This window comes from Phyllobates terribilis, unplaced genomic scaffold (genome assembly GCF_046119375.1).
Source record: "Phyllobates terribilis strain yellow unplaced genomic scaffold, ASM4611937v1 Scaffold_5__5_contigs__length_657084704, whole genome shotgun sequence".
NCBI classification, from domain to species: Eukaryota; Metazoa; Chordata; class Amphibia; order Anura; family Dendrobatidae; genus Phyllobates; species Phyllobates terribilis.
Window position 1 is genome coordinate 291220223 of NW_027362765.1, and position 27089 is coordinate 291247311.

Below are 27089 nucleotides of genomic sequence, written 5' to 3' on the forward strand. Positions count from 1 at the left end.
CCCGTTAAAAGAAAGAATTTAAAATAAAAAATATACATTTTACTCACCTTCTGATGTCCCCCGGCCTTCTCACTGATGCGTTCTTGCCTCCCCGGCGACTCGCGATGGTGTGAAAGGACCTTCAATTACGTCATTTAGTCATGTGACAGGTCGCGCGAACGCTGACGTCGGCGGTCGCGCGACGTGTCACCTGACTAAATGATGCCATGGAAGGTCCTTTTACACCACCGCGAGCCGTATAAGAGACCGGACACACCGGAGAGAAGACCGGGGGCCATCAGAAAGTGAGTATAATGTTGTTGTTTTTTCCCATTTTTAACTATTAACTTGGTCACACTATATAAATCCATGTCGGTTGCATGGATTTATATAGTGTGACCAAGTTGTCAAGCACTTTTCCAAGTGATGCTAAAATCGCTTGGAAAAGCGCTTGATAACCCGCATGCAGAAATGCATGAAAACACGCTTGACAAACGCTTCTACCTGGCGGGAAAAACGCATGTAAAATCCGCATGTACAATCCGCATGTACAATCCGCATGCATTTTTCCTGCCAGGGAGAAGCGGAAAAAATATGCAGCAATTCTGCATCGTGGACACTTAGCCTAAGGCTACACAAGAAGGCTACAACCACAAAATTGTTTAAGAGAATATATTCAATCTTTATTAATTCACAAATATAATAGAGGGTTAAAAAGGTACAATGGGTACACAAAAGGGGTGACAGAAAACAGCAGAAGGAGATGGGATGTATGAGCCAAGTCATATGATATGAAAAGATTCATAATGAAGCTCATAATATACATAAAGGACTGAATATAACAGTTAATAAGGTGGACAATAGATATTTCACCAGGGTAATATATATAAACCTGAATTCATCTCCTCCAATGCGCGTTTTGACGTTGAGCTTTTATCAGGGGGCCATTTAGGTGACCATGGGTGATTGCACTTAATATATGTACTTTATATAAAATATATACAACATAATATATGTACTTTCCATAGAATATATAGGAGTCATCATATATCTGGTGTGACTGACTTTTTGCTCCATGTTCAAGTAAATGAGGCCGGTCCCTTTCACAGCCGAATAGGCAGGAAAGAAAACGTATGCGGAGATGCAGCTAGAGCAGCACCACGGCCCCTTCATCCTCAAGTGAGAAGGTTGGAGCCCATCAGACTACAATGTGATGACATAGCCTAAGTCTTCCTACTTTACTGTGTGTGCCGACCTGCTTTGTGCTGTACATTGTCTTGCACAACAAGTAAGTTGAAGCAGGTGTCCACAGTATATGAATCACATTATTGCGTCGCCTGCTTTCCATCCACTCTACGTCCTCACCGTCCCTGCTTACTCTACGGTAAAAACCCATGCTAAGAATGAGAAAAGGCCACAACAAAATGGCCGCAGTTTATACGATACCGGAGTGAACACGTCGGCCATCTTTGATTCGGGCATTTTTCTGGATTCTCTGGTCAGCGGTCAGCGGCAGGTAGTGAAGAACCTGATCCCTTCACATCTAAGGTACAGCTACTGACCGGAAATGGTCCCGAAGAGGGACGAGCACTTCCGGGGCGTAGTGAGGGCAGCACATAGTGAAAAAATAAATGTCAGGTCAGTGAGTATCAGCTGTGCACACTGTCACTGTGTCCTGGGGCAGTGTATATATAAATATACACATACATACATACATATATACACACATACACAAATACTAAATAGAATACCTACCTTTCTATACACAGGTGTCACTTGTCAGGATGATATAGTGTCACCTGTACTGTGGGTGCTATGGCTGGTATTTTACAGGTCCTATGCCCGCTACATGCATTGCTATATATATATATATATATATATATATATATATATATATATATATATATATATATATACACACACACACTGCAGTATCTCCATGTTCACTATTGCTGTCAATATTCTCTATGTTCTGATTATATGGCCACTATCAGTGTTACAGTCTTATAGCCTCTAGTATTGCCATGCTGTATGAAGTACCATATATATATATATATATATCTATATACACATCTACATACACTTATATCTGTACTCACTATTGCTGCATGTGTAATGTGGGCAGGGCCGCATGTACCGTCCCAATGGAAGTTGCAGCAATTGTTAAACTGATTTTTATGCCTGGTTTTAACAAGGTTTTCAGAGTGGCAGGTTTTATGTGGCCGAGAACCTTTTTGGAACTCCTTTCTCAGGATCAGTGGTGATCCCAGAAGTCGGACCCCCACTGATTATTTTCTAAACCTTTAAATGTTGGGAATTACCCTTTAAAATAAACCTTCGCTTTATGTGTTTGTGTTTTTTTTTTTTTTTTGCATGGAGCATTTTTTGGGGGGGTGGGGCAGAGAATTCATTCATAGAAAACATCAGCTTGTAGCTGCCAATAGGGGGCACTCAGTGCATAAAGAATTTTGCAGCTTCCATTGAAGTCGGTGGTGGCTGTGTAAATTCCTATGGGCTGGGCTCCCTCTAGTGGTGGCTGCATGCCGCTAATCTTATCCACAGTGTGAAGGAAGCAGGGGATTAAAGAGAACCCATCAGCATGAATTTGTAATGTAAAGTATAAGACATAGCTGTGATGGTGCTGTAATACTGATTACACTGATACCTTTGGTGAAGAAATACACATTGTTTTTCTTCAGTAATCAGCATTTGAACTTTTCTACGAGTTATGTCTTCTCCTCTCTGTCTGTGATTCCTGGCCCCTCCGCTGCCTCCGGTCTGTGAATGACAGGTCACTGCTAAGATCTCATACAGAGGAGGCAGGTCATTCATAGACCGGAGGCAGATGGAGGGACCGGGAATCACAGACCAGAGAGAAGACCCCCGTATACAGTCCGGCCCCTCCGCTGCCTCCGGTCTGTGAATGACAGGTCACTGCTGAGATCTCATACAGAGGAGGCAGGTCATTCATAGACTGGAGGCAGACGGAGGGATCGGGAATCACAGACCAGAGAGAAGACCCCCGTATACAGTCTGGCCCCTTTATACTGAAATCTAATCAGCAAAAAACTCCTAATGGTGATTAAATAAGAACAACAAAGCTGATTTCTTTACCAAAGGTATCAATTTATTCTGTGTTACATCGTCATTACAGCTATGTCTTTACATTACAAAATTGTGCTGTCAGGTTCTCTTTAAGAGCTGTATGGAGGAGAATTATCAGTGCCTTTATACCAGATGTAGCAGACAGTGGTTACTCTTAGTGCAAGCTAAGTATTTAAGATAATACCTCAAGAAAATCACCACTACAACTAATGTTTTTAGAAAATTCTGATTTTGTGTTCTGTATATATTTCAATTATTTTATTTTACCATCCATACTTAGTCTAAAGCTTTTTTTTAATTTTTGTTGCCACAGTGCAGATTCCTCATTGCTAACGTCTCCCTTCCACAAAATAATGGTCCCCTCATTGACTGATCCTCCAGAGATACCGAAGAATCACAGTGAGATCATTGACGGAGTATTAAACCTTACACTGGAGATTATCTTCCTGCTAACTGGAGAGGTGAGGAATTTGGGGAATTATATAACATGATGTCACTTTTCTATTATAATGGGGAAGTGACTGGATGGGATAAGGGATTTGGGTAAATATACAGCAAGTGAAATGTGTTGAACACGTCACAAATTTTCTTCGTAAATATTTTTCTAAAGGTGCTATTGACATGAAATTCTCACAATATGTAGGTAACAACCTGTCCAATCCACACAGGCAAAGAAATCAAACCATATATGTATATTTCGCAACAATAAGGTTGCGAAGGTCTTGAGACAGTTCAGTGGTTTTACCCCTCATGAGATGCTTGTTGTGTGGCACCCTGGTAATGAGACACCTTTTTATAGACCATCAGTTGAACCAGCTGATATTATTTTTCACTAAGTGGCAGGATTACACTCTTAATTACTGATAGATTTCAGCTGTGTCATGACTTCCCATGGCTTTTTGCAAATTTTTTCTGCATGTGTTCAATACTTTTTCCCGTGTCATTTCTTATTATTAAACATAACTTAATTTTTGGACATATATGGTTTGATTTCTTTGCCTGTGTAGATTGGATGAGTTGTTACTGACATCTGGTGAGAATTTCATGTTAATAGCACCTTTAGAAATATATTTGCTTAGAAAATTAGTGACGTGTTCAATACTTATTTCACCCGCTGTTTATGGTGTTATTATTATTATTCATTATTATAGCGCCATTTATTCCATGGCACTTTACATGTGATAGGGATATACATAGCAAAAACATTTACATAATCTTAACAAAATGAGTCAGCGACTGGTACAGGAGGAGCGAGGACCCTGCCCTCGAGGGCTCACAATCTACAGGGGATGGGTGAGGATACAGTAGGTGGGGGTAGAGGAGGTCATGCAGTAATGTGGTGGAGCGGTGATTACTGCAGGTTGTAGGCTTGTCGGAAGAGGTAGGTCTTCAGGTTTCTTTTGAAGGCTTCCATGGTAGGCGAGAGTCTGATGTGTTGTGGTAGAGAGTTCCAGAGTAGGGCGGATGCACGGGAGAAATCTTGTATGCGATTGTGGGAGGAGGAGATAAGAGGGGAGTAGAGAAGCAGATCTTGTGAGGATCGGAGGTTGCGTGCAGGTAAGTACCGGGAGACTAGATCACAGATGTATGGAGGAGACAGGTTGTGGATGGTTTTGTATGCCATGGTTAGGGTTTTGAACTGGAGTCTCTGGGCAATGGGGAGCCAGTGAAGGGATTTACAGAGGGGAGAGGCCGGGGAATAGCGGGGGGGACAGATGGATTAGTCGAGCAGCAGAGTTTAGGATAGATTGGAGGGGCGCAAGAGTGTTGGAAGGGAAGCCACAGAGCAGGAGGTTGCAGTAGTCAAGGCGGGAGATGATGAGGGCATGCACTAGTGTTTTTGCAGAGTCTTTGCTGAGGAATGCATGGATCCGGGAGATATTTTTGAGTTGGAATTGGCAGGAAGTGGAAAGGTCTTGGATATGTGGTTTGAAGGAGAGATCAGAGTCCAGGGTTACCCCAAGGCAGCGAGCTTGTGGGACTGGGGAGAGTGAACAGCCATTGACATTGATGGATAGGTCAGATGGGGGGAATGAATGAGAGGGTGGAAAGATGATGAACTCTGTTTTATCCATGTTGAGTTTTAGAAATCTGGCAGAGAAGAAGGATGAGATGGCGGACAGACATTGTGGGATTTTGGTTAGTAGGGAGGAGATATCGGGTCCAGAGAGGTAGATCTGTGTGTCATCAGCATAGAGGTGATACTGAAAGCCGTGAGACTCTATGAGCTGTCCCAGGCCAAAGGTGTAAATGGAGAAGAGCAGATGTCCTAGAACTGAACCTTGGGGGACACCAACAGATAGGGGGCGAGATGAGGAGGTGGTGCGTGAGTGGGAGACGCTGAATGTCCTGTCTGTTAAGTATGAGGAGATCCAAGATAGGGCCAAGTCCGTGATGCCAAGAGATGAGAGTCTGTAGTAAGAGGGAATGGTCAACTGTGTCGAAGGCAGATGACAGGTCCAGGAGGAGGAGGATGGAGTAGTGTCGCTTGCATTTGGCGGTTAGTAGGTCGTTGGTGACTTTGGTCAGGGCAGTTTCAGTTGAGTGATGCGGTCGGAAGCCAGATTGTAGGCGGTCGAAGAGGGAACAGGAGGAGAGGTGGGAGGACAGTTCAAGGTGGACATGTTGTTCTAGTAGTTTTGCGGCAAAGGGGAGAAGTGATATGGGGCGGTAGCTAGTCAGAGAGGATGGGTCAAGGGAGGGCTTTTTGAGGATGGGTGTGATTGCGTCATGTTTGAAACATGAGGGGAAGACACCGGTTGTTAGTGACAGGTTGAAGAGGTGGGTTAGGGTTGGGATGAAGACTGTGGTAAGGTTAGGGATGAGGTGGGATGGGATTGGGTCAAGTTTGCAGGTGGTGAGGTGTGATTTGGAGAGTAAAGAGGAGACTTGACCTTCTGTAATGGTGGAAAAGTGGGGTTTGGAGGAGGAAGGTTGAGTAGATATGAGGAGGGGTTGTGCGGACTTTAGGCAAAAGCTTTGTCTGATGGTGGCAATCTTCTGCTTGAAGAATGAGGCAAAGTCTTCGGCTGAGATGAGAGAAGAGGGAGGAGGTGCTGGGGGACAAAGGAGAGAATTGAAAGCGTTAAATAGCTGTTTAGGGTTGTGAGACAGGGAGGATATGAGAGATGAGAAGTAGGTTTGTTTTGCTGTAGTGAGTGTGGACTTGAAAATAGTGAGGGATTGTTTGAATGCGATGAAGTGCTCGATGGAGTGAGACCTTTTCCATCTCCGCTCCGCAACCCTGGAGGCCCGTCGCAGTTCTTTAGTAAGTTTGGTGTGTCAGGGTTGCCTGTTGATTGTGCGAGATTTGGTGTTTGTGAGAGGGGTGATCAAGTCGAGAGCTGCAGCTATTGTGGTGTTATATGAAGCGGCAGCAACATCTGCATTGTGTAAGGAATTTATGTCTGTAAGAGGGAGGAGGAGGAGTGTTATTTATCCTTCCTTTTCATTGCATAGGATTGCATACTAGTTAAAAAGACATCTGGTCACTGTATGGGCCCCACCTGCTGTCCTTTACTGTCAGAATGGAGCAGGACCCAAAGTTCACTACACTCACTAATATGTAAGAATAAAAATCAACAGAAGATCCTCAGACTCGCCAACAAGATGATTGAGCTGCTGACTGGAGAGGTGAGATCTGCTGGGAATACTGGGGCATTATACAGGAACACAAGGGATGATGTGTCTGGATGATGATGTATCATTGTGTGTCAGGTTCCTATAAGGTGTCAGGATGTCACTGTCCATTTCTCCATGGAGGAGTGGGAGTATATAGACGGACACAAGGATCTGTACAAGGACGTCATAGTGGAAAGTGACCTGCCCTTTATATCAATGGGTAAGAGGAGGCTTTGATTTTAAAAGAGAGAGCAGTTTTTAAGTTCACCTGTATGCATCCATAATTTGATTTGGTATGTTTCCTGCAGAAGGATTTAAGCAGAAAAATCCATTAGAGAGATGTCCCAGTCCTCTGTATTCTCAAGATTGTCCAGAAGAAAATCACAGTGTCACAGAGGATCATCAGGTGAATGAAACTGACGGATCTAGTGTCTTTGGTCTGTAGGAAAGCTATGTGGACTTCTCTAGTTTGATTCAATAAATTTAAATGAAGGTGGTGGACAGAATTGTGTGTAGAAGACATCATGAATGCACAATTTCTTGACTTAATTGGGTTAGTTTTTCTAAGTTACTAAAATATGCAAAACTACCCATATGTGTATGATTACTCAGCCAGTAATGCCACCATAGAGCAGAAGTATTTATTTTCATTATCTTGACAAGTCCTGCACTGCACCTTTGCTTTGAGGCTGCCAGGGAATTGCTTCAGGCAAGATTATCATATAAAGAACAAATTTTATGATCCCTCCTATGCCTCAAACACATTGGCTCTTTTTACAGCAGTATGTATGCCCCTAGATTGTAAGGTAGTTTTTTAATTTCTCCATGATCTACTATGCAGTGACGTTTTAGAACGTCACTGTGTTGTAACACGCAGACTTCCCGGATGTATAAAGTGTATGGGCGGTCCGCAAGTAGTTAAAAAAGTTCTACTAGACTTCTATAACTGCCTGCTGATTTGTCCAGTGTTTGTTCCTCATGGTGAATAAGGATGAAGATCTGATTGATCTTAAAGTTGAAGTCATTGCAGAAGAAGAGGAAATGTATGTGGTGGATAATCACTTGTGTAAGGAAGAAGAAATTCCTACAGATATCTATCCCGGTAAGTAATAATTACTAAATGCAGAAGATTCTTATGCTGACCTTCTTAAGTCAACTTAGCTAGGCACTTACCAATACAGCTGTGACATTAGGTTTAGATGAGTGAATTTAACACTTGTCTTATACACATTTTATATACTGTACTCATACTATACAGAGAGATGTGCTAATGAATGGGGCAGTTTTAGCAACTTCCTTCTGAACTTGTGCTATATTGTGGTAATTTAGTTGTTGGCATTTTTATTGTTTTGTTCAAAATTCTGTTCATAAAATCTCTTTTTATTTCTTGAAGATGACCGGACCAAGAGTCCTGAGGAATATATCATCTTACATCCAGTTTGTGAAGAAGATTATGATGCCACGCTAGATTCTTCAGCAGAAAACTCAGTTACCCCTAATACATATACAGTCAATTACAGTAAAGATATATCATCTGATCCTTCTAATCATGAATATCCTTCCCCCGATCAGTCACATATGGTTAATCAAAGTGCAAGTCATAGCAGGGATAACATTTTTATATTTCCTGAACGTGAGAAAGAGTTTTTGCAGAAAGCAGACTTTTTTCCATGTGTCCACTGCAGCCAGTCTTTGACTTGGAAATCTTACAGAGGAGAAAAACCTTGTCCTTGTTCACAACTTGGGAAATCTTCTACACAGAATAAATATCTTAATAATCAGAGAACACATCTAACTGCGCATCAGTATCAATGTTCTGAGTGTGGGAAATGGTTTACACACAAAGCAAATCTCGAAAGACATGAAAAAATTCACAGAGATGAGAGGCCATATCCGTGTTCAGAATGTGGGAAATGCTTTACTCAAAAATCAGATCTTATTAAGCACCAAAGAATTCACACTGGGGAGAAGCCATTTTCTTGTTCAGAATGTGGAAAATGTTTTACTAAGAAATCAGTTCTTGTTAAACATCAGAGAATTCACACAGGAGAGAGGCCATTTCCATGTTTGGAATGTGGAAAGTCCTTCACCCAGAAATCGGGTCTTGTTGAACATGGGAGAATTCACACAGGAGAGAAACCATATTCATGCTTGGAGTGTGGGAAATCTTTTACTAAAAAATCAAATCTTGCAAAACACTGGAAAATTCATACAGGGGAGAGGCCATTTCCTTGTTTGGTGTGTGGAAAAAGTTTTGCTCACAAATCCGGCCTCATTGAGCATGGTAGACTTCACACAGGGGAGAAGCCGTTTTCCTGCTCAGAATGTGGGAAATGTTTTAAGTACAGATCAAATTTTATAAGACATCAGGTCCTTCATACACATTAATCACTCATTCATTTACCTGCTTATTTGGATTTAAGCACTGTACTTACAATGCATAGTTTTCTGGATATCACAATGGTTAGGATTCAAGTTTAAAATATTAAAGAATAAAGCCTTGTTTATTTGGCTTGAAGTACTGTACTCTTAATGCACCAATAATGGTTAGGATCTAAGTTTTTCTCTTTTTTTTTTTACAGAATAAAGCTTTGTTGGGCTGGAGTAGTGGGTATGTTACTTAAAGGGAATCTGTCACCAGGTTTTCCCCATATAAAGTACAGCCAACATCTTTCAGCCCTCTATTACAGCGTACTATAATGCTGTATATATGTCCCCAATCCACTCTGCAAGGCACAAAAAATACTTTTATTATACTCCCATACACTGTGGTCTGGTCCGATGGGAGTCTCTGGTCTTGATCCGGCACCTCCTCTCTTCTTATGATCGCTGTCCTCCTGCCCTGCTTCGTGTAGATGACGTGTCCTACATTATCCACTCAGTGTCCTCAATTGCGCTCCTGTGCAGGCGGCCATCGCTCTGCACTGCTGATTGTATTGTAGTGCGCATGTGCCAGCTTTACCTACAGGTCATTGGCGCTCTCTGGCCTTTCCTGGCGCATGCGCATTACAGTACTTTGCTTTGCCCTCGGCGTGGCAGAGTGAAGTACGCCTGCGCAGGAGCATGATTGGAGGACACTGTGTGGATGATGTAGGACACGTCATCCACATGAAGCGGGGCAGAAGAACGGCGATCATAAGAAGAGAGGAGGCGTAGGATCAAGACCAGAGACGCCCATCTGATCGGACCGCGCCGTCTGTAAGTATAATAAAAGCTATTTTTTGTGACTTGCAGATTGGATTGGGGACATACAGTATACTAGAATGCTATATGTAACAGGTGGCTTACAAGTGCTGGCCTTACTTTATACAGGGAAAACCTGGTGACAGGTCCCTTTAAACAATTGTATTCCTTGCTTTCCTTGCTGGGTCTTAAATATTTTCTATTCTCTGAAAGTATAATTTGTAAGAGTAAGTGATTAAGAACAATTATATCCAAAATTAAGTTATAGGTTAAACAGATATATTTTTACATAGTAAAAACTTGTAGCATGTTTTGTGTTTGCAATTCATACACAGAACAAAATACAGAATATTAAATAAATAAATATAAAAATTCCTGTGCCACATTGGTTCCTCTTCCTACTTTTCAGAGAGGACCCTCATTGTTCTGGCTGCTGTATTGTGATCTCCTCCAGGATAATACTCCTTTTTTCTCATTATGTACAGTACAGACCAAAAGTTTGGACACACCTCATTTAAAGATTTTTCTGTGTTTACATGACTTTGAAAATTGTACATTCACACTGAAGGCAAGAGTGTGAGAATGCCAAGAGTGTGCAAAGCAGTCATCAAAGCAAAAGGTGGCTACTTTGAAGAACCTAGAATATAAGACATATTTTCAGTTGTTTCACACTTTTTTGTTAAGTATATAATTCCACATGTGTTAATTCATAGTTTTGATGCCTTCAGTGTGAATGTACAATTTTCATAGTCAAGAAAATACAGAAAAATCTTTAAATGAGAAGGTGTGTCCAAACGTTTGGTCTGTACTGTATATTCTTATCCAAAATGTTTGGTAACAGTTGGTTTATTTATGTTTATTTATGTTTTTCTATTTATTATATTTTTTTTTTCCTTGTTCATGTCTTCCAAACCAAAATAAAACCGTTTCTTTTCAATATGGTCATGACAAAATTGGAATATAATTATTCGCTGACTCTGCTTAATATTGTAGTGAAGTACAGGAAACTGTAGGAGACTGTTAAAGGAAATATGTCAGCGGGCGTTTTATATGTAATCTGAAAGCAGCATGATTTATGGGCAGAAAGCCTGATGCCAGCGATTTATCACTTACTGGACTGCTTTGTGTAGTTTTGATAGAATCATTGTTTCCCTGTTGTGGATGTACAGGTGCATCTCACTAAATTAGAATATAATCAAAAAGTTAATTTATTTAAATTCTTCAATTCAAAAAGTGAAACTCATATATTATATAGAGTCAATACAAACAGAGTGATCTTTTTCAAGTGTTTATTTCTGTTAATGTTGATGATTATGGCTTACAGCCAATGAAAACACAAAAGTTATTATCTCAGTAAATTAGAATACTTTATAACAACAGCTTGAAAAATGTTTTTAATATCCGAAATGTTGGCCTACTGAAATGTATGTTCAGTAAATGCACTCAATACTTGGTCAGGGCTCCTTTTGCATCAATTACTGCATCAATGCAGCGTGGCATGGAGGTGATCAGCCTGTGGCACTGCTGAGGTGTTATGGAAGCCCAGGTTGCTTTGATAGCAGCCTTCAGCTCATCTGCATTGTTGGGTCTGGTGTCTCTCATCTTCCTCTTGACAATACCCCATAGATTCTCTATGGTTTAAAGTCAGGCGAGTTTGCTGCCAATCAAGCACAGGGATACTGTTGTATATAAACCAGGTATTGGTACTTTTGGCAGTGTGGACAGGTGCCAAGTCCTGCTGGAGAATGAAATTTCCATCTTCAAAAAGCTTGTCGGCAGAGGGAAGCATGAAGTGCTCTAAAATTTCCTGGTAGACGGCTGCGCTGACTTTGGTCTTGATAAAACACAGTGGACCTACACCAGCAGATGACATAGCTCCCCACTGATTGTGGAAACTTCACACTAGACCTCAAGCAGCTTGGATTGTGGCCTCTCCACTCTTCCTCCAGAGTCTGGGACCTTGATTTCCAAATGATTTTCCAATTGGAAAATACCACCTATATCAGTGGTAAGAACACTGAGCTGTGTAAATCCCACCCACACCACTGATTGGCAGTTTTCAGTGTACAATGGATATATGCACCCGCCAATTAAGCGGGCTTTCATCGCTACAGAAATGCCAAATGTGGACGCTAAATGTTGCCCAGGCATACTGGGGCTAAGAAGGGGGGGAGGCATTTGGATGGAGTACTTTCTCCATCTCCTCCATTGCCGGCATCTGCGGTAATTGCACTACACTCGGGTGACATCCGAGTTCCGATGTTTTTCACGCACCTATAGACTTGTATGGGTGAGTGCAACCTGATTCTCAGATGCACTTGCAGCATGATGCGATTGTTTTCTCATGCCGAATCTGCATGAGAAAATAATCGCAAATCTGAGCTGCCCCATACAATAACACTGGTCAGAGCGCAATGTTTTATCACACAGCACTTGGCCGTGTTATATGCTCGTGTGAGTGAGCTCTAAATCTCCGATTGACATGATCCACATGAAACCCCCGACGGATCCATTCACTATAATGAGGCTGCAGAGTTACCCTCGACTCCGCTCCTTAGATAAGAGGCTGTCTTTAGGACCGAGCGACTACCTCTCTCTTGCTAATGAGCTCTCTGGCCTGGGTGTATATATGCCTGGTGGGAGAGGGAGTCGCCGGTTATACTCATTTCTACTTGTGAAGCTTAGCAGGAGTAGTACGTTGTCCTGTCTGAAGCTTGAGGCCATGTTCTTATTTGGAGTTCATCTAAAACTAAGCCATTTCCCCTGTTTTGTCCACCCTTGTTTTCTATAGAGTTTAGCGGAGGTTGACTAGTGCTCATCTCCTCTCATCCCTAGCCGTAGCCATACTCCAGGGAGAGTAGGGCGAGGAACGCGTGTGGCGATTGCTGAAGAGGCAATATAGAGACGCTAGTTGAGACAGGGTGATGCCAGATCAGACTATGAGTTCTCCACTTCCCCCTTTCCCTAGTGTCTGGGCTCCCTTTCCCTTTTCACTCTGTGTTGCAAGTCTTTCCAACACCTGGCGTGACATTATAACTGGCCGAACACGTTTTGAAAATGAAAAAAAAAAGGGAACTGACATTTTGGGTTTTTTATTCTTTGTGTTTTTGGGCGTGCACCATTTTTTTTTTCCTTTCTCCCTTTAGTATGGATTCAGTTGCAGAACTTGCAAAGCGGCTGCACAGGCTGTCTCTGGAGGTGAATAACCTTCGTGGTGAGGAACAGCAGCAGCATCAGCGGTTACAGGTCGCAAATATGGGGGCCTCTGCAGGTAGGCCTGTCCAGCCTGAACCCAAGGTTGCCCTCCCGGACAGGTTTTCAGGAGGTAAGGACAAGTTTTTTGTATTTAAGGAGGCATGCAAATTGTAAAATTTGACAAAGAACACAGCTCTGTGTTCGAAACGCGTGGATTTGTTTCAATAAATATTTGCACTTTTGGAAGCTGGTTTCTTCAACTTTTTTTCATGCTAACACGTGAGGCCATACGTACCCGTGCTTCCTTCCAAAGCCTACAGCAATCAGGTGAGCTGAATTTACTCTTCTCTATTTTCACTAATGAGGAGCAACGGCTTGGTATTGTGATCTCTCTATTGCAAGCCGATACTCAGTCATGGGCGTTTTCGTTACCGCAGGACTCGGTCTGTCTCCAATATGTGGAGGTTTTTTTTGGAGCTCTGGCCCTCATCTATGATGACCCTGACCGAGTCGCCTTGGCTGAGTCTAGGCTACGTCCCCTTCAGCAGGGGATTCGGTCAGTGGAAACATACAGTCCGGAATTCCGAAGATGGGCAATGGATTCCAAATGGAATGACTCAGCCCTTAGAAGTCAATTTTGTGAGGGGCTTACTGAAAGGTTGAAAGATGCCTTGGCCAGGGGCGTACTGGCCCACCGGAGGATCGGGAAAACCCCCGGTGGGCCCTGTACAGAGAACAGAGTGTCCCCCCGATTCGCTAATCATATCGGCAGCAGTGCCGATATGATTAGTGATGGGCCCTCTGCAGCGGCAAAGCAGGGAGAGCAATCTCCCTGCTCTGCCTGCTGCCGCAGTGCCCCTCTGCCTCCTCTGCGCAGCGCGACACTGCCGACCCGTGCGCAGGAGGTCAGTCTCAGGGCGATGACGTCATCGCCCTGGGACTGCTTCCTGTGAGCACTGAGGAGGATGGACCCAGCGTCGCCCCAGGCAGCAGTAGCAGAATCTATGGGCTCCTACCAGGTATATATTATTGGAAGCAGCAGAATCTATGGGCTCCTGTCAGGTATATATTATTGGAGGCAGGAGAATCTATGGGTTCCTGTCAGGTATATGTTATTGGAGGCAGCAGAATGTATGGGCTCCTGTCAGGTATATATTATTGGAGGCAGCAGAATGTATGGGCTCCTGTCAGGTATATATTATTGGAGGCAGGAGAATCTATGGGTTCCTGTTAGGTATATGTTATTGGAGCCAGCAGAATCTATGGGCTCCTGTCAGGTATATATTATTGGAGGCAGCAGAATGTATGGGCTCCTGTCAGGTATATATTATTGGAGGCAGGAAAATCTATGGGCTCCTACCAGGTATATATTATTTGAGCCAGCAGAATCTATAGACTCCTGTCAGGTATATATTATTGGAGGCAGCAGAATGTATGGGCTCCTGTCAGGTATATATTATTGGAGGCAGCAGAATCTATGGGCTCCTGTCAGGTATATATTATTGGAGGCAGCAGAATGTATGGACTCCTGTCAGGTATATATTATTGGAGCCAGCAGAATATATGGGCTCCTGTCAGGTATATATTATTGGAGGCAGGAGAACGTATGGGCTCCTGTCAGGTATATATTATTGGAGCCAGCAGAATCCATGGGCTCCTGTCAGGTATATATTATTGGAGGCAGGAGAATGTATGGACTCCTGTCAGGTATATATTATTAGAGCCAGCAGAATCTATGGGCTCCTGTCATGTATGTATTATTGGAGGCAGCAGAATGTATGGACTCCTGTCAGGTATATATTATTGGAGCCAGCAGAATATATGGGCTCCTGTCAGGTATATATTATTGGAGGCAGGAGAACGTATGGGCTCCTGTCAGGTATATATTATTGGAGGCAGCAGAATGTATGGGCTCCTGTCAGGTATATATTATTGGAGGCAGGAGAATGTATGGGCTCCTGTCAGGTATATATTATTGGAGCCAGCAGAATATATGGGCTCCTGTCAGGTATATATTATTGGAGGCAGCAGAATGTATGGGCTCCTGTCAGGTATATATTATTGGAGGCAGCAGAATGTATGGGCTCCTGTCAGGTATATATTATTGGAGGCAGCAGAATGTATGGGCTCCTGTCAGGTATATATTATTGGAGGCAGGAGAATGTATGGGCTCCTGTCAGGCATATATTATTGTAGGAAGGAGAATCTATGGGCTCCTGTCAGGTATATATTATTGGAGGAAGGAGAATCTATGGGCTCCTGTCAGGTATATATTATTGGAGGCAGCAGAATGTATGGGCTCCTGTCAGGTATATATTATTGGAGCCAACAGAATGTATGGGCTTCTGTCAGGTATATATTACTGGAGGCAGCAGAATGTATGGGCTCCTGTCAGGTATATATTATTGGAGGCAGGAGAATGTATGGGCTCCTGTCAGGCATATATTATTGTAGGAAGGAGAATCTATGGGCTCCTGTCAGGTATATATTATTGGAGGAAGGAGAATCTATGGGCTCCTGTCAGGTATATATTATTGGAGGCAGCAGAATGTATGGGCTCCTGTCAGGTATATATTATTGGAGCCAACAGAATGTATGGGCTTCTGTCAGGTATATATTACTGGAGGCAGCAGAATGTATGGGCTCCTGTCAGGTATATATTATTGGAGGAAGCAGAATCTATGGGCTCCTGACAGGTATATATTATTGGAGGCAGCAGAATGTATGGGCTCCTGTCAGGTATATATTATTGGACGCAGCAGAATCTATGGGCTCCTGACAGGTATATATTATTGGAGGCAGCAGAATCTATGGGCTCCTGTCAGGTATATATTATTGGAGGCAGCAGAATGTATGGGATCCTGTCAGGTATGTATTATTGGAGGCAGGAGAATCTATGGGCTCCTGTCAGGTATATATTATTGTAGGAAGGAGAATCTATGGGCTCCTGTCAGGTATATATTATTGGAGGCAGCAGAATCTATGGGCTCCTGTCAGGTATATATTATTGGAGGCAACAGAATTTATGGGCTCCTGTCAGGTATATATTATTGGAGGCAGCAGAATGTATGGGCTCCTGTCAGGTACATATTATTGGAGCCAGCAGAATGTATGGGCTCCTCTCAGGTATATATTACTGGAGGCAGCAGAATGTATGGGCTCCTGTCAGGTATATATTATTGGAGGCATGAGAACGTATGGGCTCCTGTCAGGTATATATTATTGGAGGCAGCAGAATGTATGGACTCCTGTCAGGTATATATTATTGGAGCCAGCAGAATATATGGGCTCCTGTCAGGTATATATTATTGGAGGCAGCAGAATCTATGGGCTCCTGTCAGGTATATATTATTGGAGGCAGCAGAATGTATGGGCTCCTGTCAGGTATATATTATTGGAGGCAGCAGAATGTATGGGCTCCTGTCAGGTATATATTATTGGAGGCAGGAGAATGTATGGGCTCCTGTCAGGCATATATTATTGTAGGAAGGAGAATCTATGGGCTCCTGTCAGGTATATATTATTGGAGGCAGCAGAATGTATGGGCTCCTGTCAGGTATATATTATTGGAGCCAACAGAATGTATAGGCTTCTGTCAGGTATATATTACTGGAGGCAGCAGAATGTATGGGCTCCTGTCAGGTATATATTATTGGAGGCAGCAGAATCTATGGGCTCCTGACAGGTATATATTATTGGAGGCAGCAGAATGTATGGGCTCCTGTCAGGTATATATTATTGGAGGCAGCAGAATGTATGGGCTCCTGTCAGGTATATATTATTGGAGGCAGGAGAATGTATGGGCTCCTGTCAGGTATATATTATTGGAGCCAGCAGAATCTATGGCCTCCTGTCAGGTATATATTATTGGAGGCAGCAGAATCTATGGGCTCCTGACAGGTATATATTATTGGAGGCAGCAGAATCTATGGGCTCCTGTCAGGTATATATTATTGGAGGCAGGAGAATGTATGGACTCCTGTCAGGTATATAGTATTGGAGGCAGGAGAATGTATGGGCTCCTGTCAGGTATATATTATTAGAGCCAGCAGAATCTATGGGCTCCTGTCAGGTATATATTATTGGAGGCAGCAGAATCTATGGGCTCCTATCAGGTATATATTATTGGAGGCAGCAGAATCTATGGGCTCCTGTCAGGTATATATTATTGGAGGCAGCAGAATCTATGGGCTCCTGTCAGGTATATATTATTGGAGGCAGGAGAATGTATGGGCTTCTGTCAGGTATATATTACTGGAGGCAGCAGAATGTATGGGCTCCTGTCAGGTATATATTATTGGAGGCAGGAGAATGTATGGGCTCCTGTCAGGTATATATTATTGGAGCCAGCAGAATCTATGGGCTCCTGTCAGGTATATATTATTGGAGGCAACAGAATGTATGGGCTCCTGTCAGGTATATATTATTGAAGGCAGGAGAATGTATGGGCTCCTGTCAGGTATATATTATTGGAGGCTGCAGAATGTATGGGCTCATGTCAGGTATATAGTATTGGAGGCAGCAGAATGTATGGGCTCCTGTCAGGTATATGTTATTGGAGGCAGGAGAATGTATGGGCTCCTGTCAGGTATATGTTATTGGAGGCAGCAGAATGTATGGGCTCCTGTCAGGTATATATTATTGGAGGCAGCAGAATGTATGGGCTCCTGTCAGGTATATATTATTGGAGGCAGCAGAGTCTATGGGCTCCTGTCAGGTATATATTATTGGAGGCAGGAGAATGTATGGGCTCTTGTCAGGTATATATTATTGGAGGCAACAGAATGTTTGGGCTCATGTCAGGTATATAGTATTGGAGGCAGCAGAATGTATGGGCTCCTGTCAGGGATATAGTATTGGAGGCAGCAGAATGTATGGGCTCCTGTCAGGTATATATTATTGGAGGCAGCAGAATGTATGGGCTCCTGTCAGGTATATAGTATTGGAGGCAGCAGAATGTATGGGCTCCTGCCAGGTATATATTATTGGAGGCAGCAGAATCTATGAGCTCCTGTCAGGTATATATTATTGGAGGCAGCAGAATGTATGGGCTCCTGTCAGGTATATGTTATTGGAGGCAGGAGAATGTATGGGCTCCTGTCAGGTATATATTATTGGAGCCAGCAGAATCTATGGGATCCTGTCAGGTATATATTATTGGAGGCAGCAGAATGTATGGGCTCCTGTCAGGTATATATTATTGGAGGCAAAAGAATGTATGAGCTTCTGTCAGGTATATATTACTGGAGGCAGCAGAATGTATGGGCTCCTGTCAGGTATATATTATTGGAGCCAGCAGAATCTATGGGCTCCTGTCAGGTATATATTATTGGAGCCAACAGAATGTATGGGCTTCTGTCAGGTATATATTACTGGAGGCAGCAGAATGTATGGGCTCCTGTCAGGTATATATTATTGGAGGCAGCAGTATCTATGGGCTCCTGTCAGGTATATATTTTTGGAGGCAGGAGAATGTATGGACTCCTGTCAGGTATATAGTATTGGAGGCAGGAGAATGTATGGGCTCCTGTCAGGTATATATTATTAGAGCCAGCAGAATCTATGGGCTCCTGTCAGATATATATTATTGGAGGCAGCAGAATCTATGGGCTCCTGTCAGGTATATATTATTGGAGGCAGCAGAATCTATGGGCTCCTATCAGGTATATATTATTGGAGGCAGCAGAATGTATGGGCTCCTGTCAGGTATATGTTATTGGAGGCAGGAGAATGTATGGGCACTGTAACGGGTCCGGGAGGCGGACTGTAACGGGTCCGGGAGGCGGAACCTCTGAGCTACTATACAAGGGGGCGGCCCTTGTAAGGGAGCGGGTGGCAGTCTCTGGGTGAACGGACAGGGAGTTACGGCAAGTGATCAGGGCAGTCTCTGGGTAAGGGGTAGGTACGACCTGTGATGGCAGAGCCTCCGGGTAGGCTAGCAGGCAGGTGGTAGATGTGTGCTCCCAGGTGAGCAAGCGAGAGTCTCTGGAATAGCTGATGGTCACCGCACGTGACAACGGGACCTCCGGGCTGGCAAGCAGGCAGGTAACGGAGATGCGCTCCCAGGTGAGCGGGCAAGAGTCTCTGGAATAGCTGATGGTCACCGCACGTGACAACGGGACCTCCGGGCTGGCAAGCAGGCAGGTAACGGAGATGCGCTCCCAGGTGAGCGGGCAAGAGTCTCTGAGATAGCTGGTGGTCACAGCACGTGACAACGGAGCCTCCGGGCTGGCAAGCAGGCAGATAACGGAGAAGCGCTCCCAGGTGAGCGGGCAAGCTGGTCCATAGACAGACTGACCGGAGTAGTAAGGCAGACCGTCGGACCTCAGGCAAGCAGGCAGGTAGCTGACATGCGCTCCCAGGTGAGCGGGCAGGCTGGTCCTTAGACAGACTGACAGGAGAAGTAAGGCAGACCGTCGGACCTCAGACTGGCAGACAGGTAACAAGTATTCAGGCAGGAATCAGGCAGGTAACTGGCAGGTACTGGCAGGTAACTAGCAGGAAACTGGCAGGTAACTGGCAACGGGACCTGAGGGCTGAAGCACAGGTGAGACACAGGTGCAAACAACATTGCTCGGGCACCTCCATTTTGGAGGAGGTGCCTTATATATGATGAAGTCCTCCGGCCATTGGCCGGGGACTCTTTAGGGCGGCGCGCGCGGCCCCTTTAAGAGGAGGGGAGCGCGCGCGCGCGCGCCCTAAGCACAGGGGCCGGGAAGGAGCGCGCGCTGAGAGCAGAGCAGGAGGAGGACGCCGGGACGGAGCGCGCGCTGACAGCAGAGCGGGGGGAGGAAGCCGGGCACGGAGCAGAGCGGTGAGAGGAGCAGCGTCCCTGCCTAGCAGAGGGCAGGGACGCCGGCACTACAGTACCCCCCCCTTTAGGCCCCCCCTTTTTTAGGCCAGACAGAAATTTAGCTAGGATGAGAGGGGCATGGATGTTCTCCCGGGGCTCCCACGTTCTCTCCTCAGGACCAAACCCCTTCCAATCTACCAGGAAAAAGGTCTTTCCTCTTACCCTTTTGGTGGCAAGAATGTTCTCTACCTCAAACTCGTCCACAGCAGAAACCGGAGCAGGAGGCGTACCTGTAGACTTGGAAAAAGAGTTAAGTACCACAGGTTTGAGGAGAGACACATGGAAGGAGTTAGGGATCCGTAAGTTGGCCGGGAGTTTCAATTTATAGGCCACCGGGTTGATCTGACTGATGACCTCCAGTGGGCCGATGAACCGAGGCCCTAACTTATAGGAAGGGATCTTGAGCCGGACATATTTGGACGAGAGCCAGACTTTATCCCCAGGGCGGAATTGAGGAGGGTCCAGACGTTTTTTGTCAGCGTGTCTTTTCATACGCTCGGATGACAGAAGAAGTGCGGACCGGGTACTCTCCCATATGGAGGAAAATTTGTTAACAAGAGATTCCGCAGCCGGATTGTCCGCCGAGGTGGAGACGGGAAACGGGATCCGAGGATGCTGACCGTAGACTACAAAAAACGGGGATTTGGAGGAAGACTCGCTCTCGTGATTGTTGTACGAGAATTCGGCCCATGGCAGGAGATCCACCCAGTCAGAATGGTGGGCATTAACGAAGTGCCGAAGGTAACTGGTCAGGTTCTGATTGATCCGCTCCACTTGACCATTAGACTGTGGGTGGTAAGCGGAGGAGAAGTCCAGGGTGACGTCCAGCAATTTACAAGTGGCTCTCCAGAAACGGGAAGTGAACTGTACCCCACGATCCGACACGATGTGACGGGGCAGGCCATGAAGACGGAAGATGTGGCGGATAAAGTCTTTAGCCAGCTCGGGTGCAGACGGAAGACCTGGCAGTGGAATGAAGTGAGCCATCTTGGAGAAGCGGTCAGCGACCACCCAAATGACCGTACAACCGGCAGAGACAGGCAGATCAGTAATGAAGTCCATCGCTATATGCTGCCAGGGGGCAGCAGGTACTGGCAGAGGTAGGAGGCGGCCGGCCGGCAGGTGTCTCGGAACTTTGTTGCGGGCGCAGGACACACAGGCAGAAACAAAGTCTATTACATCCTTGTGCAGGTTAGGCCACCAGTAGTGCCGGGTAATAAGCTGGAGGGTCTTTTTCTGACCGGCGTGGCCAGCTAGTTTAGACGAATGACCCCAGTGTAGAATCTTCTCCCGATCAGGTACTGGTACGAACGTCTTACCAGGAGGAAGACGATTTAGACTCACGGGAGCCACCTGCATTACTCTGGCGGGATCGATGATATGTTTCGGATCCTCCTCGAGATCAGACACCAGAAAGGATCGAGACAAGGCATCCGCCTTGACGTTTTTGTCAGCCGGGCGAAAATGAAGGACAAAATCAAAACGAGCAAAAAACAAGGACCACCGGGCTTGGCGCGGGTTAAGTCTCTGGGCATGCTGGAGGTAAGCCAAGTTCTTGTGGTCAGTGTAAATTATTACCGGGTGAAGAGCCCCCTCGAGCAGGTAACGCCACTCCTCCAATGCCAGTTTGATGGCCAATAACTCTCGGTCTCCTATGGAATAGTTGCGCTCAGAGGAGGAGAAGAGTTTAGAGAAGAAGCCACAAGTTACCATCCTCCCGGAAGATGATTTTTGAGTAAGTACCGCTCCGGCTCCAGAGGAGGAGGTGTCAACTTCCAGGAAGAACTGCTTGTTGCCATCTGGGCGATGCAGCACCGGGGCGGAAGAGAAGGCCTGTTTAAGGGAAAGAAAGGCCTCCTCTGCTTCGGGTGGCCACTCTTTGGGATTAGTACCTTTACGGGTGAGCGCAGAAATTGGGGCCGTCCGGGAAGAGAAGTGTGGTATGAAGAGGCGGTAGTAGTTGGCGAAGCCCAGGAAACGCTGAATGGCCTTCAACCCCTCCGGTCGGGGCCATTTCTCGATGGCAGACAGTTTCTCAGGATCCATTTGAAGGCCGGTCTGAGAGATAATGTAGCCCAGAAACGGAAGCGAGGTCTGCTCAAAGAGGCACTTCTCAAATTTAGCGTAGAGATGGTTCTGCCTTAGCCTGAGCAGGACCTGACGAACGTCCCTCCGGTGAGTCTGGAGATCCGGAGAGAAGACCAAGATGTCGTCCAGGTACACCACTACGCAGGAGTAGAGAAGGTCCCGGAAGATGTCATTGACCAACTCTTGAAAGACGGCAGGAGCGTTACAGAGACCAAAGGGCATTACCAGGTATTCATAGTGGCCGTCCCGGGTGTTGAATGCCGTCTTCCATTCATCCCCCTGACGAATACGAACCAGGTTGTACGCCCCACGAAGGTCCAGTTTGGTGAAGATCCTAGCCCCCCTCAGACGATCAAATAATTCTGGAATGAGCGGAAGGGGGTACTTATTCTTCACCGTGATCAGGTTTAGGCCTCTATAGTCTATACAGGGACGGAGAGAGCCGTCCTTCTTTTTGACGAAAAAGAAGCCTGCTCCCGCCGGGGAGGTAGATTTCCGGATGAATCCTCTGGCCAGATTCTCCTCAATATATTCGGACATTGACCGGGTCTCAGCAGCGGATAAAGGATAGATACGCCCACGGGGAGGAGTAGTACCGGGTAGCAGATCGATGGGACAGTCGTATGGTCTATGTGGTGGTAATGTCTCTGCCTCCTTTTTATTAAAGACATCTGCATAAGACCAATAAGGAATCGGAAGTCCAGGTAGATTAGCTGGGGTAGGAGAGGGACGAACGGGATGGACGGGAACCAGGCAGGTCTTATGACAGTCTTGTCCCCAGCGAAGGACCTCTCCGGTTTGCCAGTCTAGCACGGGTGCATGTCTCTGGAGCCAGGGCAGACCTAGCAAGAGGGCGTGAGAGAGTCCAGGCAGAACATGAAAGGAGATACTTTCAGAATGCAGCATTCCCACCTGCAGGGTAATGGATTCGGTGATGAGTTGAATGGGGCGAGGTAAGAGGCCCCCATCCACGGCAGCGACAGACAAGGGTACAGCCAGAGGTTTGGTGGGGATGCGGTATTTCTCAACCAGGGACTGTGAAATAAGGTTCCCGGCTGCTCCAGAGTCAAGTTGGGCTAGTTCGAAATAACGGTTCTCCCCGTAGATGATCGAAACTGACAACAGCAGGGATGGAGAGGATTTATTCTTGTCTAGGTGGACCTCTCTGAGCGAACCTAGACACAGGCGTTTCCCGACCTCTCCGGGCAGGCACGGATCCGGTGCTCCTTACTGCCACAGTAGAAGCAGCTCCCCTCGGCACGGCGTGAGTCCTGACGGGTTTTGACCATCTTGGTCTGGTCGACCTGCATAGGCTCAGGAGAGTGTACCTGGGGAGAGATGGAGGGAATGACGGGTTTCTGGAAAGTAGGAGCTAAACGTGGAATCCTTCTCTCACGGGTGACCTCTTTGGCACGCTCCTGAAACCGTAGGTCAATTCGGGTGGCAAGAGTTATTAAGTCATCGAGAGTGGTAGGAATGTCCCGACCGGCAAGTTCATCTTTAATACGGCCGGACAGACCCTCCCAGAAGACGGAAACCAGAGCGTCGTTATCCCAGGCCAGCTCCGAGGCAAGGGTACGGAACCGTATGGCATATTGGCCCACGGTGAGACTCCCCTGACGGAGGCGTAGCAACGATGATGCAGATGAGGTCTTCCGTCCGGGTTCGTCGAAGACTTTCCGGAAAGCCGTGAGAAAAGCAGGCAAGTTGGACACCAGGGGGTCTCCTCTCTCCCATAGAGGATTCAGCCAGGCCAGGGCCTCCCCGGTGAGATGGGACATGATGAAGGCAATTTTGGCCCGGTCGGAGTTAAACTGGTAGGACAAAAGTTCAAAATGCAGGGTGCACTGATTCAAGAAGCCCCGAGCCTGGACGGGGTCGCCTCCGAAGCGAGGAGGTGCAGAAAGCCGGGGTCCGGGGTAGGATACCATAGTATTAGTGAGCAGCGGAGCCGCCGGATTGCAAGATATGGCACTGGCGGAGGTTGTTGGTGGATCAGACAGAGTGTTCAGGCGAGTATTAACATTCCGCAGGTGACCCAGGATGGCCTCCTGTTGGGACCTCTGACGGGACAGTTCAAGAGCGAGGTCCGAGAGCGAGGGAGCTTGGGTGCCACCGGGTTCCATGGCCCGAGCAAACTGTAACGGGTCCGGGAGGCGGACTGTAACGGGTCCGGGAGGCGGAACCTCTGAGCTACTATACAAGGGGGCGGCCCTTGTAAGGGAGCGGGTGGCAGTCTCTGGGTGAACGGACAGGGAGTTACGGCAAGTGATCAGGGCAGTCTCTGGGTAAGGGGTAGGTACGACCTGTGATGGCAGAGCCTCCGGGTAGGCTAGCAGGCAGGTGGTAGATGTGTGCTCCCAGGTGAGCAAGCGAGAGTCTCTGGAATAGCTGATGGTCACCGCACGTGACAACGGGACCTCCGGGCTGGCAAGCAGGCAGGTAACGGAGATGCGCTCCCAGGTGAGCGGGCAAGAGTCTCTGGAATAGCTGATGGTCACCGCACGTGACAACGGGACCTCCGGGCTGGCAAGCAGGCAGGTAACGGAGATGCGCTCCCAGGTGAGCGGGCAAGAGTCTCTGAGATAGCTGGTGGTCACAGCACGTGACAACGGAGCCTCCGGGCTGGCAAGCAGGCAGATAACGGAGAAGCGCTCCCAGGTGAGCGGGCAAGCTGGTCCATAGACAGACTGACCGGAGTAGTAAGGCAGACCGTCGGACCTCAGGCAAGCAGGCAGGTAGCTGACATGCGCTCCCAGGTGAGCGGGCAGGCTGGTCCTTAGACAGACTGACAGGAGAAGTAAGGCAGACCGTCGGACCTCAGACTGGCAGACAGGTAACAAGTATTCAGGCAGGAATCAGGCAGGTAACTGGCAGGTACTGGCAGGTAACTAGCAGGAAACTGGCAGGTAACTGGCAACGGGACCTGAGGGCTGAAGCACAGGTGAGACACAGGTGCAAACAACATTGCTCGGGCACCTCCATTTTGGAGGAGGTGCCTTATATATGATGAAGTCCTCCGGCCATTGGCCGGGGACTCTTTAGGGCGGCGCGCGCGGCCCCTTTAAGAGGAGGGGAGCGCGCGCGCGCGCGCCCTAAGCACAGGGGCCGGGAAGGAGCGCGCGCTGAGAGCAGAGCAGGAGGAGGACGCCGGGACGGAGCGCGCGCTGACAGCAGAGCGGGGGGAGGAAGCCGGGCACGGAGCAGAGCGGTGAGAGGAGCAGCGTCCCTGCCTAGCAGAGGGCAGGGACGCCGGCACTACAGGCTCCTGTCAGGTATATATTATTGGAGCCAGCAGAATCTATGGGCTCCTGTCAGGTATATATTATTGGAGGCAACAGAATGTATGGGCTCCTGTCAGGTATATATTATTGGAGGCAGGAGAATGTATGGGCTCCTGTCAGGTATATATTATTGGAGGCAGCAGAATGTATGGGCTGCTGTCAGGTATATATTATTGGAGGCAGGAGAATGAATGGGCTCCTGTCAGGTATATATTATTGGAGGCAGGAGAATGTATGGACTCCTGTCAGGTATATAGTATTGGAGGCAGGAGAATGTATGGGCTCCTGTCAGGTATATATTATTAGAGCCAGCAGAATCTATGGGCTCCTGTCAGGTATATATTATTGGAGGCAGCAGAATCTATGGGCTCCTGACAGGTATATATTATTGGAGGCAGCAGAATGTATGGGCTCCTGTCAGGTATATATTATTGGAGGCAGCAGAATCTATGGGCTCCTGTCAGGTATATATTATTGGAGGCAGCAGAATGTATGGGCTCCTGTCAGGTATATGTTATTGGAGGCAGGAGAATGTATGGGCTCCTGTCAGGTATATATTATTGGAGCCAGCAGAATCTATGGGCTCCTGTCAGATATATATTATTGGAGGCAACAGAATGTATGGGCTCCTGTCAGGTATATATTATTGAAGGCAGGAGAATGTATGGGCTCCTGTCAGGTATATATTATTGGAGGCTGCAGAATGTATGGGCTCATGTCAGGTATATAGTATTGGAGGCAGCAGAATGTATGGGCTCCTGTCAGGTATATAGTATTGGAGGCAGCAGAATGTATGGGCTCCTGTCAGGTATATATTATTGGAGGCAGCAGAATGTATGGGCTCCTGTCAGGTATATATAATTGGAGGTAGCAGAGTCTATGGGCTCCTGTCAGGTATATATTATTGGAGGCAGGAGAATGTATGGGCTCTTGTCAGGTATATATTATTGGAGGCAACAGAATGTTTGGGCTCTTGTCAGGTATATAGTATTGGAGGCAGCAGAATGTATGGGCTCTTGTCAGGGATATAGTATTGGAGGCAGCAGAATGTATGGGCTCCTGTCAGGTATATATTATTGGAGGCAGCAGAATGTATGGGCTCCTGTCAGGTATATAGTATTGGAGGCAGCAGAATGTATGGGCTCCTGCCAGGTATATATTATTGGAGGCAGCAGAATCTATGAGCTCCTGTCAGGTATATATTATTGGAGGCAGCAGAATGTATGGGCTCCTGTCAGGTATATGTTATTGGAGGCAGGAGAATGTATGGGCTCCTGTCAGGTATATATTATTGGAGCCAGCAGAATCTATGGGCTCCTGTCAGGTATATATTATTGGAGGCAAAAGAATGTATGGGCTCCTGTCAGGTATATATTATTGAAGGCAGGAGAATGTATGGGCTCCTGTCAAGTATATATTATTGGAGGCTGCAGAATGTATGGGCTCATGTCAGGTATATAGTATTGCAGGCAGCAGAATGTATGGGCTCCTGTCAGGTATATAGTATTGGAGGCAGCAGAATGTATGGGCTCCTGTCAGGTATATAGTATTGGAGGCAGCAGAATGTATGGGCTCCTGCCAGGTATATATTATTGGAGGCAGCAGAATGTATGGGCTCCTGTCAGGTATATATTATTGGAGGCAGCAGAATCTATAGACTCCTGTCAGGTATATATTATTAGAGGCAGCAGAATGTATGGACTCCTGTCAGGTATATATTATTGGAGCCAGCAGAATATATGGGCTCCTGTCAGGTATATATTATTGGAGGCAGGAGAACG

The 27089-nt window shown here is 46.3% G+C and overlaps 1 protein-coding gene across 1 annotated transcript in view; it reads left to right on the forward strand.

The window, feature by feature from the left end:
* Positions 1 to 9819, forward strand: part of LOC141271544 (uncharacterized) — a 64733-nt gene extending 54914 nt beyond the window's left edge. The window contains exons 6-12 of the mRNA XM_073681598.1: positions 1382 to 1527; positions 3398 to 3545; positions 6544 to 6717; positions 6802 to 6925; positions 7014 to 7111; positions 7696 to 7807; positions 8099 to 9819. Coding sequence (XP_073537699.1) covers positions 1382 to 1527; positions 3398 to 3545; positions 6544 to 6717; positions 6802 to 6925; positions 7014 to 7111; positions 7696 to 7807; positions 8099 to 9093 — 1797 coding nt within the window. The 3' untranslated portion in view covers positions 9094 to 9819. The remainder of the gene's footprint in view (positions 1 to 1381; positions 1528 to 3397; positions 3546 to 6543; positions 6718 to 6801; positions 6926 to 7013; positions 7112 to 7695; positions 7808 to 8098) is intronic.
* Positions 9820 to 27089: the final 17270 nt, after the last annotated feature.